The sequence below is a fragment of the Ciconia boyciana genome, chromosome 1 (assembly GCF_034638445.1).
Source record: "Ciconia boyciana chromosome 1, ASM3463844v1, whole genome shotgun sequence".
Lineage (NCBI taxonomy): Eukaryota > Metazoa > Chordata > Aves > Ciconiiformes > Ciconiidae > Ciconia > Ciconia boyciana.
In genome coordinates this window covers 173,384,831-173,398,041 of record NC_132934.1, presented here as the reverse complement: position 1 = coordinate 173,398,041, position 13,211 = coordinate 173,384,831, and the positions used below count along the sequence as shown (strand labels likewise).

Here is a 13,211-nt window from a genome sequence, read left to right as displayed (position 1 = left end):
ATTTGCTTATTGTTTGAAAACAGGTGTTATGAGATTAGATTAACAGTCACCTTTCTGTTTACAAAGCAGTAAGAGATATCTAGATCACATATCATAAAGTTGCTGCAACTCAGGAAGGCAACACTGAATAGTTATGTCAAACAAGCTCCCAACAAATACCAAACTTGAACGTTTACTTTCAAAACAGTATTTAAGTGAATGAAATGAAAATGAATGGAAGGAGAAAAAAAAAATTGAATGTAAAATCTGAATAACCTTGCTATGTTGGCATGCATACCCACCCTTGAGTTTGTGAGAGAGAGATGAAATAGCAGAGGCAGGCCCAGCTACATCACTAGTTTTGTAAATACGCTCACGAGAAGCAAGGCAGCAGGATGGAGTTTCTACAGCGGAAAACAGTTGCACAGAAGCAGCACAGATTCAATGGAAAAAGCAGTAAAGATAAAACCAAGCATTTCAAATGATATGCATCTCCTTTTTGTTAAGTATTCTGAATTCATTGTTTAGACTCCTACCTTAGTTTTAAATGAAACAGTTACTTCAAGATGTTTTCCCTGATGTAAATTTTAAAAGAATAAAAGATCTTCTGTGATTTCAGTATTAGTTTCTAAGAACTAAAAATGTAGTATGTGTAGACTAGCTAATGAGATTTATCATTTATTATAAAAATAGTATCTAGTTTTCAACTGAACTCTGGTTTTAAATGTGATCTTTTAATCTACGCATTCAGAGATTAATTATTTAAAACTGCAATATGGACTTCTAGATGACCAGTTCTCACATCCTTTTCAGAAAATTAGAGAACACCTAGATGTTTGTGTTGGAAAGTCTCACTAATCACTGGAAAGAATGAAGAAAAATATTTTAAATCCATCAAAACTATCTGCTTTCAAATCTGAATGCACCCCAATAATGTAACTTTTTGAAAAACTGCATGTGTGTAATGTAACGTTTAGTTTCTCAATACTATTAAGAGACATAACTATCAGTAGAACAGTTTCTATCAAACAGTACAGACATGAAAACAAATCTGTATCAACCCTTAAAAATAATTTTGCCTTAAGAAAAAAAACCAAAGTTAAATTCTGATACAAGCCAAGATAATTTCAGCATAGGGTCTACTGACACCAAATCCGTTAGAGGTACAGTTCCAAATGAAATCTGGAGTGAGGTAACAGTAGAGAATTTTAGTTTCAAGTCTCTCATTTTACTTTCCTATAACGTTGTTTTTAATTCTAATTCCAATTCCTATTCCTTCCTTTAGAAAAAAAGTAAGTCTAATTCTTGCGGCTTTAATAATTTTAAAGAAATTGTATATGTTAGAAGATGCTTTGTTTTAGAGACCCCCTTTTGTACAAATGGAAGATGACAAGTATATGGAAAATAAGTTATTTTAATTCCTGCACTGCTTAAGACATCTTTTTGTCTGGTACTACATTCACTGAGTTGTGCACATGAATATATTAAAAACCCTATCTAAAGCAATGAGAAGGAGTCTACAGACTCTACAATAAGGTGTTCCCACATGGTTGAAGTAAGAACTCCATTCTTTAAAACAAGAAAATAATCTCTATTTTCTCAATCCAGTATTAGCATACATTTAAGGATGGTATTACCCACTTTGATGCCTACAAATGCTTTGCAGAGATCCAATACTAGCTGTATTCCTTCTGAGTAGACGGAAGTCATTCCACCAATTTTTAAAGGCAAAAAGCAGAAAAAGACATTAGGAACACAAAGTAGCAGTGGAGGAACAATTCTGTAAATACAAGCCTAAAAATATCAATTTGATATATGAGCGTTCTAGTCTATGAATAATTAAATGAAAATCTGTACGAAACCCAATTTCATGAATGCACATTTTTGCTTTATTCTATCTCTGAGAATACTTACATTTTATAATGTTGTAATCTAGCTTATGTTGAACACTGTCCTGCTTCTCAATCATTTCAAGGGGACTGTGGGTTGAAGAGAATGAGTTTCCCACATAATCTCCTTGCTGCCTTGGCAAACAATGTATGTCTATCCAGGATAAGTGGTCAGTCACAGGGACCAGCTTTGTGGTCAGGATTCCTGCTTTTTTAATAATCCGCAAAGACTAGAAAGACTTCAAAAGACAGGTAAGCAAGCTCTGTCTCAGATCACATTTGAATATGACAGCGTATATTCAGTCACATTCTTTCCTTAAACATGGAAATAGCTCTAGCTTCAACAGCTACACAATATGGAGACATAAGAAGCAGTTCAAGTCCTACAGCAGGATGCAATCTTCAAACAGCCATGCCTACTTCCTCTGAGGAAACAGTAGTAAGCCAATCCAGGATGCATGACATACCACCAACTAGTCCACATTGGTCTTTTTAAAACTCTAAAACAGACTGGTAAAATGCCTCTGGAGAGTGGAGATAAGTTAAAGTTTCTTCTGAAATGCCACTGCTTTTCTGCATGATGATGAAGGAAAGCACTGACCTGCTTTTGCCCTTTTGCCTAAGCAATGGATGCCTCTTCAAAAAGAATGCATTCCTCTCACGCTCGCTGTTATTGACATGGAAGCTACAAAATGGTTGTTAGCTGAACTTCCTCAAGCACTGCAATCAATGTATCTTTTTTCACATCCTGAAAATGCCAAATGCCATACTGACAGTTGGACAAGGACTCTTCTTTTTTTTTTTCAGAAGTAAAAGAATACATTGAAGTCAACAAATGTTTGAATATTAAATATCAAAAAGGGAGAAAAGTATTAGATACTGTTATAGTAGGGGAACGAGTGAATGAATGAAGCAAAAGCTGAAACGCAGTATCATTAGAAAAATAGTAGCAATGTTCATTACCCAAAGGTAGGGTTTGGAGCACCAATACTTGAGCCACTTAAGTTTATTAATTGAAAGAAGTATTCCTGTGCTAGAAGGGTAGATAAAAAGATTCTATAATTTTATAATTTGTAACTACAATTTTTGAAGATGTGATAAGCCAAATTTATTTCTAAAATAAAGCTTGACACAATTTGTGCTCTCCCTCCAAACTTTACAATACCAGTCCCCCAGGGATGGTTTTGGATTGACCTGGACAAATGTATGCTTCATAGGTATCTTTAATTATCAGATCTGTAAAGCCTAGGGTATGAAACCATTTAACTTACTAGCTCAAATTTTCAGGAATGATGCTTTGGCGGCACGCAGAATCTGAAAAAACAGCGAAAGCAATACTCTCTGGCTGCTTCGCGTGACAATTAAGTCATTTCAGCATGACATGGAAGAGATCAGTGTGCTTGGTAAAGGATATTCTCTCCCTTCACTTTACTGAAACACTACCTAGAAGGGTTACGTGCTCCAAATGCGTGCTGGCCTTTTGTGCCCCCTCCACAGTTTAGGAAATGTGGATAGAAGCACTGCAGGCAAAGCCAGTGGTTCTAAATGCTCTGTAACTAGCACCTAGAAAGGAAAGGAACAAAACGAAAAAGAAAGTGGTAGCACAATAATAAAGGGGCAAGGAACTCCTGACACAAATGGTAGGGTCTGATCATATACTGTGGGACCATATGCTGGATTGCAGCTCTGCAGCACAAATTGGCAAAGCAGCAGCCTAACAGGAGATTATGGGTGTACTGAACAGCAGCTCAGCACTGCAGCTTCTGCCTGGACTGAGATGCATCAGGAAGCAGTAGCTGTGCTGTGCAGCTGTTAAGTGAGCTGCCAGGGCTGCAGTGAAAGAGGGAGAATGTGACAAATGAGGCTAACAAGGGGGGTCCAAAGCCTCTTCAGCCTATAAATCTGTTCTTCTTTTGCAATAGCAACTCAGATGTGAGGAAACATGGCATAAAGGTCTAACATTGGTGACTGCAAGGTCTCAAACTTCCATCCCCAAGTTCAGAGTTCAACAGCCAATTGTGAAATTTTGGTAACTGATGCTGGACAGCATAGCAAGATCTTGCCTCCCTGACTTGTCACGTCTAGGGAGTTTATGACCACATTGCTGACAGCTGAGAAACAAGATATTCCTTGACCCTCTATGTTTCCACACTTCACCTATACTTGGAATCCAAGCAGAAATTTGAATCTTCTGTACTCTTCACAAAGTTCAGAGACAAATTAATCAAGCAACCAGTAATAATCTTGCAGCTCTGGGAGGTTGCTGTCCTGAGCAAATCTGTTAGTGATGATCTTACGAACTTCTCGGACACAAGCATGCTCAGGCTGGAGCAATTACAGACTGGTTTGTTGAAATAATCAAGGAAGAAACATACATAAACTTGTGCTCTTTCTGGAAAAAAATCCTTGTTAAGATTCCAAGTCAATACAGCTGTTCCTGAACTCTAGGTAGGTTATGCCATCTCTTCTAGCTTTTTTGGACTTTCAGCTGCATAAAAGACTGACAAAGAACTAAAATACATGACAAAAGCATCTTAATTTTGCCTGTCACCATGAAAAAGAAAACTATTTCTCAGCTTTTTTCCCTTGTGTGACCATGTGTGAAAATTAGCAAAGGAAGTAGGACAGAACAATCAGCCCTTCATAGCGTTCTAGCAAATAACACAAAACTGAATAACACAGTTCCCCCTTCTTTTTTATAATATCCCTTCTGTAACAAATTCTTTGACAAAACACACAGGACTCTTGTTGGTTTACCTATCTATGATGTGAAAAGAATAGCGGAGACACCTCTCATTTTTTCAGGCATTATATCTGAGGAAGTGGTTGTCCAAAACTGTAGGATTTCCGCAACAAAATAACCAGACACTGTATCAGAAAATAAAAGTTTGTGACAAGCCCTTTCCCTCTTCCCCAAATGAATTTGGAAACCAAATTTGGAAACCACCTCCCCCTCCCCCCCAAACCATTCCTCAGGAAGAAGAGCTAGCTACAAACTCTTCTAAAGAAAAACTACAACCTGTTACTGGCACAGAGTATGTTTTATAATCAGGCCAACATTTTTCTTCCTATTATAAAAACGTAAATTAAGGAAATAATTCTAGAGGACATTCAGCATGATCCTAACTTTCCTCAGAACCATGCTTCCAAATAAAATTTCTCCCCAGGAGGACAGATATCTGAGGAAGAACAGAAAGTGGTAGAACTAAACTATTTAGGTAGACTTTCAATCAAACCCGGTATTTAGTATATAACCTCTGCAGCCATGGAAATCTAGGCTGGCACAACTTCTTTCAACTATTAGACTATCATTAGTCCCTTAAATATAGCAGTTATTGACTATAAACATTCATTTTAATTTTTAGATCTAAATTTACTGCAGGAAGCACTTAAGGACAGAGCACATCATTTGAAGCGTGTCTAGGGCAAAAATCCAAGTGACTTGATATGGAGCCTTGGTATATGTTGTTTAATGGATTTAATTTGTGATTACATGTTTGATAACAGGAGGCTATAAAGTGCTTTGGAAATAATGAATGAAAATGACATACTTAAAATGAGTTTCTGTTACAGTTCTATTATAGCTGCATCAGCACTGAACACAGATTAAAAACCACACAGCAGAATTCGACCCAAATATAACTTTTCAGTCTAAATATTTTTATTGCATATATGCCTTGCTATTCTAATTAATCTTATATTGCAAATTAATCCATTACTTTCTAATATGTAAAGTTTCAAGAAATATAGCAATAACAGAAAAATTGCTTAAAATAAAATCTTTAATCTAGAGAGTCTTATTTAAGTTTCAAATATCTCCGATCATTTCCTTGACTATTAAATGAACAAACACATGAATATAGTCTTATGGGCCTCCCTGACAATATTCTGAATTTGGATGAACTTGTAAATGGAGGATTAACAAATTTGCAAAAGACTAAGGAAGTTCGAACACGAAATCCCCTCCCCCCAGTTCTTAAATTTTGATAGTGAAAAGAAAAATGTTAGTATTTCTCTCCTTTATGCGTAATTTACCTTATTTGCATCAAATGTTAAATTAGATAATAAACTGTTTGGAAGAAAGCCCTTGTATCAAATCACAGTTAGTGCAACAGTATACCAGTTCTGGTTGATGATTTTTGCCCTGCTGGAAGGGCAAATAACCATACTGGTTGAGATCTTATACTAAGCTAAGATCCCAAATCAGACACAAACTTGAAAAATTTTTCCAGTTTTGTTATTATTTTATTTGGTAGACTACCAGTGCTCCCCCTGTCTGACAAAAAAGGCTTCCTTTTGAATCAGGGATCCTTATTAAAACACAAACCATGGATGTAGCTTACTGAATACAGTTTATCTACATCTGTTGGATAGGCAAATCCATTAAGCAAGATCTTGTTGGGCAGCCAATAAAAAATGTTGACAGCTTTTCTTTTCATACAATACAGATCTAAATGCTAAAGGACAAATCATCTGAAGTTTGAAATAAGACAATTAGGGTTATTTCTTATGCAAAGTGGAATAAGAAACTCTGACTTTACTACTCTGAACAAGAGAAGAAAACTAAAAGTGATGGGAAAGAATATACAATTGACAAATTCTCAATGACAGTGAACTGATGCCACTGGCAATCAGCTGTTTTATCTGAGTAGGTTTTGGAATATTCTGCTTTCAGGACATTGGTTTAAGTCCATCATAAGTACAGAAGATCACTATCAGAACATTTCTGACAGTCTTTATAAAAGTGAATTAGATATTTTAATCTAGTTCTCACATGAAGCACTTCACTGTCACTTCAATAAGCTGAGCTGGATAGATCCAGGACTGCATAGACATAGAGAATGAGCTGACTGACAGGGTCCCACAAGAAAAAACTGAGGCACTTCTGAAGGGCAGTTTACGGGAGATAGGAGAAGACTAGTATTCCTGTGACCCATGCCATACCTGTTCCATATATTAAGGAATAATTTACTGCAATATCTGCTATCCATCATGAATGCTGAGCTTTTATTTTTCATTAATCAAAAACTAAACAGTTTTCTGTCCCCCCATCAGTAATCAGGTTAACTGCTATTCACCTCTAGGTGCAAACTTTCATGTCCATGCCAATCCTATGAGCACTCAACAGAAAACTAGCAAAGCCTTTCCTACAAGTAGTGCCAAGTTATTCCCACTGTCCAGCTACATCCCTAAAGTTAGGAGTGATGACAAAAATAGGAACTTAGGAGGTAAGAAAATTTAATAACTATGCATTTACTGCAGTACATTTTTGATGTTAAAAGAATTATCAACATTTTGTACTGTATAAAATATTTACCTTAATTATAAACCCAGAGTTGCATACAATATTGGAAAAGCACTTTCATGACTTATCTACACTGCAGAACACATACAAAAGCAAAATATTGTCAATATAGAAATTAAAGTTGAATAAGTATACTTCTTTAGGAGCATTACCTCACATGCTTCTGAATCATGAAAAACTTGACAAAACAAAACCAGAAAGGTGCACTGAGGGATGATTAGTAGCTGGTAAGCAACTGAGAACAGCAATGTCAAAGCTGCAGAAATGGACTGATGAGGCAGGTAAGGCTGACAAACTTACTCTGAAGCTGTGGCTGAGGCTGCTGGAAGGAAAGGGGCTGTCCGAACACAAATGGACTGTGGACTAGGGAAGAGGGAGGTTTTGCAGCTTGATCAAAGATGGAAGGAGCTGGGAGATTTGGCCGTGACTGAATGGAATTCAGTATGGCACTCAGTTGGTCACCTGTAGTGGGCAAAACAGTCAAAACTACAACCTGTTACTTGTCATTCTCCAGAAAGGCAGAGTAAAATGGTGTTCAATTAAAGTTTAAATGATAATAATAGAGAAAGCTCATAAATATTATTTAGCCACATACAACTCTGGTTGCGGCTAAACATAAAAATCTCATTCCATGCATGGCAATAAAATTACTAAGAAGTACATGAAGGGTTTTTAAGAATCATGGATATTCGATGGCAATTATTTAAAACATTTCAAAATAGAGATTTATGTTTGCCTTGCTAAAAAATGAAGAGCAGCCAAATTAAAAACAGAAATCCCTAGCATTTACAATACACACATGCAACAGAACATGCAGAAAAAGATTAGAAAAAACTGATGAGAAGGGAAAGACAACATGTAATTAGGCTTTGGCAAGTGTATTTCTGTGCCAAGGCTTTGGTAAATATTTGCTCGTTTTTGCAAATATCTTTAAAAGTATTCTGTCATGCTGTTTTTCAAGATCAGATTGAAGATAATTAAAAAAAAAGTAAGTACCACTTAGGAACTGGAACTGGTTTTCTGAAGAACTACATACATTTGTTGTAAGGCAAATTAAGGCCTTCAAAAAACCAGCATGTTAAAAATAGAGTTTCAATTTCTGAATGCCAATTCTCAAAAAACTATGGGAGCATTAGAAATACATGAAGCCTACAGTAAGAAGGCAGAATTTATCACACCATGTTATAACTTGAAGTATACTTAGCAATATGAGCTGGGAGACAGCAAGAGTTTGAGAGCATCTCAGATTTGAACCATCAGCAACCAAAATCCTAACAGCGTCACTTTATTCTGCAAATTCATATAATTTTGACAGTATTCTAGAAATCCTAGTACAAAAATTAGCAGCTAATACAGAATTTACAAGTCACTGAATTTACAACATTTTTGGGCGATTATCAATTGTCTTTTCATGGAATTGGAGAAAGATTGGTGGGTGTATGGAACTCCGTATTACCCAAGAACTCCAAAATTAAATTTTGCACTTATTTTCTTGGTATTTTGTTTTCAAATTTTAGAGAACAAAAATACCAGAAAATAGCTGGAACACCTTTCTAATTAATCATCCACACGTATCAATAAATCAATTTTATTCCACTGTTTTGGAAGTAGTATACCTAAAAAATATTGGAATCAGTACTTGGGCAGCAATTGTTCCTACCTTAATAACCCAGAATTGATTGACATGCTTGACAAAACACTAGTATTCTTAAATATGACAGGCCTATTTCCTAACACGAGTAATTATTTTAAAGGGAATAACATCTGAGAAGAGGTTGAAAGTCATCTGACCACAGTAATTAAATATGGAGGGAGGTAGGGCCATTCATGAGAATATTAAAGACTTGCCTGCAATGTAGAAGGCTGGAATAGAGAAGACATAGCTAAATCAAACGGAATGATTGTGGGAGTTATGTCTTCTGCTTCGCAGGAAGTACTGTAAACACAGGCCTATTACATGGGGATCTTTACATTTGACCAGCAGTTTGAAATGCTCATAGAAGGTGACTGAATTTTCATTGAAACTAGTGCATCCCTACAGAAGTTCTTTTGACAAACAAGCACCCCCAAAAGAACTGCTTCATTGAGAAATTCCCCTAACGGATTGTGCTTGTGCCTTCAGTTTTTTTTATTTTCCACAAAACTCAAAGCTTCTTAGACCTGAGAATGCAAAAAGACTGTATATAAAGTAATGATACAGCTGAAGAATTCTATTTTTGGGGAAGTAATATCATTATTCTTTCAATATAGTTGCCAACAACTCTCCACTCCTCGGCAATTCAGAAGGAATTACAGTACACAGAATGAATAAAGTCATCTAGCTGAGTTGCTCACTTGCACTAAACATCACAGCTTGAGGGTATGTCGAGAAAATAATGCATATAAAATGATACAGAATTCAATGCCAGGAGTAGCTTTCAAACTTTCTGTAACTGTAACATCCCAAAGAAACACCTTAGAAATTGTTTAAGATAGGATATAGTAAAAAGAATCACAATGTCTTCAGAAACTAGGATGCCTGTTAATATAGCATATTGACCTCCAAGATTCTAACTTTGGATAATACAGGAAAAAGATTATTTTCCTAATATGCTTCTGCAGAAAAAGAATAGATAATAATTTTGCACTATTACACAGTTGACATTGAGAGACAAGCTGTAATACTGCCTCACATGCTGAACATCTTAAACACTTCCACTTTTGTGATTCAACCATTACTTTGAAATGAGTATGGCTGAACTGGGAAAAGCAGTTCTGTATAAAAAGCCCTATAAAAGAAATGGAAAACACTTCAACTTTTCCAGCCTTTGTCCAAAAAAAAAAAAAGGATTTCCTATAGCAATGCATGAACAAGTATGAACTAATTCTTTATGCAGTAAAACACTGAAATGATATAAAACTATTTCAATGTTATGAAAATAACAGACTAGAACATTTAGGAATAATTTTGCCCTCATCTCGTCTCCTTTAAAACAAGTCTTAAATCAAGTCATTTTATTTAGGAGACCACTAAGAATATATGCTGGTGTTAAAAACACATAGCACATCTTAGGCCCATGTTCATAGTGCAATGGACAGAGTACAGCGACGTAAGAGTAAAAGAACAAAGCTCTGTATTTCAGTAATATTTTCACAAGGACATCTGCCTCAGCAAAAGTCCCGTCTATATTATTAAATCTTTTAGACCTAATCAATGAATGAACAGAAGGCATGCAGTTTGAGTTTATTGTGATGGCTTACATATATTTACATCTTGCCAACAAAATAAACCATGGTTAAAAGAAACAATTATTTTATATCAGTAAAATTAAAAAGTTTTTATTTATTTCCCAGCATTTGTAACTGGTATCTATGTGATTGAAAGGTAACTTCAGTTTTACAACTTAAATCCCAAATGGTATAGTTTATTTTGTCATCCCATTAAAGGCACTGAAAAAATGTCAAGACAGGTGAGAAGTGTTTTCAAATGTTTCTGATCATTTTAAAACCCATGCTTTCTAAATCCAATAACTTTTATATCTTGTTTTACAAGTATCTATTTGTCATTTCTGCATTATAGGTTTGTGCCTACCACTATAGAAAGCCTCAACTGTAACTTACAAATCTTTGATGATCCTCTTTATACTTAGACTGAGTGAAATTAAAACAGAGAAAAAAGCAGTTCAACGTTAACTACGTGTTTTGTAAAACAGCTTGCAATTCATTGCATTACTGCTTATGTCTTTTGGAGAACATCTGATGGTGCCTAAAAGAGTAGGAAATGAGTAACAAAAATATAAGCAAAGTTAAGAAAAACATAATTTTTTAAAATGTGAGTGTAAAAACATACCTTTGTTATTTCCAAGGCCATAATCAAACCCTTGTCCATTAGTACAGCTTGTCCCCTTACTGAAAGCTTGTATTGAAAAAGGACTTGGGGGAGGAGTCTGAACATTTTGATCTAGAAGGACTTGCTCTGTAAAAAAACCACATCACTTCGGAATTAGTCCTCCTTAGTAACTGATTTACACTGGAAAGATGAGTCACAAGGCAAAGGAGTAATATTTTTTTACCACAGATAGCACTCTACCACTCTACTCAATTCTCTTCAGAAAGAAAAGCACATCTCTCTTCTTTAGAGTGCATGCTCTAAAGCAGCATGATGTTCTTAAGTGGCATATGATGCCAGCTCTGCCATCATATGCCACTTAGGAATAGGCTTGACACTTTGTTTTTCAGTAACATCACACCATTCAATGTTTATTCTTTGGACAGCAATTGTTAAATTCATTTGACAAAGCAGGAGAAAATATAGTTTTCAGAGTGACAAACTCAGAGACAATAAACTTTTAATCCTGGCTATCCCCTTAATAGTTCAGAGGACATAAGACATTTTTTCCCCAGACATATTTATTCATATCTGATACTGAGTACTACAGTTTTGCTTTCTGTATGGTACTAAGACCTCTGACTAAAACCAACCTGGGGTCTTTCAGAATATCCAGAACAACTAAAGAGCCAAGATAAATGAGACACAGAATCCACTTGACTATTTGGATTTAGGGAGACATTACTGACTTAATATGGTCAGAAATACCATTCCAAGTGATGATCTACAAGAAATAATTCACATGAAGCCTTCCAAATGCAGGTTAAAAACTCAGGTTGGCACTTTGAACAACTCCTCATTTTGTAAACATACTAAAATTAATGTGGATTCAATTAAAAAAAAAATCACAACCCTTCTAAGAGCTATTTTTAGAAAATTGTATTTCAGGCCAAAACTGCATTTCGAAGTAGGAACATTTATATAACACGTATACTCAAATTAAAAAAAAAAAAATCAGGGAGAAGATTGGAAATTTAAACTCAGTTTAAAACAGAAAGAATCTAGAATTTTCTGAATTATAGGCAACTCTAGATCTTGCTGTAATGTTTCAGCTAAAGTATCTGGATATCTGCCTACAGACTCAGGCATTCAGTATGACTTTTGCTGTCTCTGACAAATCCTACTTTTTTCTGAGAATATCATTATCATTTTATTAAATAATGAAAATTAAAAAAGCAATCTGAAAGATGGTATTATTTATGGATAAAAAAACCAGACAGCTGCAAATCTAGTTGGAGCTCCTCCAAATGCTAATTATTTCCCTCCAGCAAAAGCACTGAAACCGATGACAGAGTATTCCTAATTAATTTCATGGCAAATAAAAGCAGTTAGTTTAAATAATTTTCAGATGTGGCTTAAGCTCATTAGTTTTACTTGGTACTGAGATGGACTAGGAACATAGAATAGATTGAAATATTTCAGTAATTGCACCAACAACTACTTAAACTGCTTTAGCTAGATGCACAAGAGACATCTATCTTCACCCTAATTACAAAAACAGAGACTCATCTAGAAAAGAATAAAACCAGGCATGTCGAGGCATAGGATTTGCATCAGAAAGTTTCTAAGATGGTATCTCAATGCATTGGATTGTAAAAATCCTACTACAGAGTTTTGTCCTCAAAGCTTGGAGCTTGCATTTCTGGTTCTTCTGTGAGAACACTAATATACTTGAAAACATCCTTCAGTAACCGTACATAAGTATCAAGAAATTGAGGATGGACCTTCAAACAAGGGTCTTGTTTAAATTCTTCCAAATTTGGGAATTCTGTCTTAAAGCACAGATATACCGTGAGAAATCATTTTCCATGTAGAAAGGATGATGTGATAAATAAATTACTGAAGCTGGAGAAGACTATTTAGGGTACAGAAAATACTGTCAAGTGACTTAAATGCAGGTTATATCTATTCCTTAAAATAAGTACTCTTGAATGGAAATTTTTGCACACTACTTAATTTATTAACTTCAGAGAAATTATTTTCTACTGGGAAAGTAAACACCCTCATATTAGGATAGAAAATGATGAAGTTAACTATTAAATGAATACATGTGCTTTCAACAGTAAGGTATTGTTCTAATTCACAAAGACTTAGTTTCTAGAATCTACTTGGACTCTTTGAGCACCTCAGAACTTGACATGATCAGACATAAGTAAAAATGGAGAATCTA

General features: G+C 35.3%; 1 protein-coding gene across 23 annotated transcripts in view; it reads right to left on the bottom strand.

The window, feature by feature from the left end:
• The window catches only part of MYCBP2 (MYC binding protein 2), a 209,376-nt gene that overhangs the window by 43,760 nt on the left and 152,405 nt on the right, over positions 1-13,211 (bottom strand). For 17 of the 23 annotated variants that reach the window (XR_012040402.1, XM_072850013.1, XM_072850015.1 and 14 more), the window contains 2 exons: positions 11,003-11,128; positions 7,474-7,659 (listed from right to left, as the gene is read on the bottom strand). Coding sequence is in view for 22 of the 23 variants with exons in the window: in XM_072850013.1 (XP_072706114.1) it covers positions 7,474-7,659; positions 11,003-11,128 (312 nt within the window). In the remaining variant the exon portion in view is untranslated. The remainder of the gene's footprint in view (positions 1-7,473; positions 7,660-11,002; positions 11,129-13,211) is intronic. The other 6 variants (XM_072850019.1, XM_072850020.1, XM_072850035.1 and 3 more) reach the window with 2 other exon arrangements.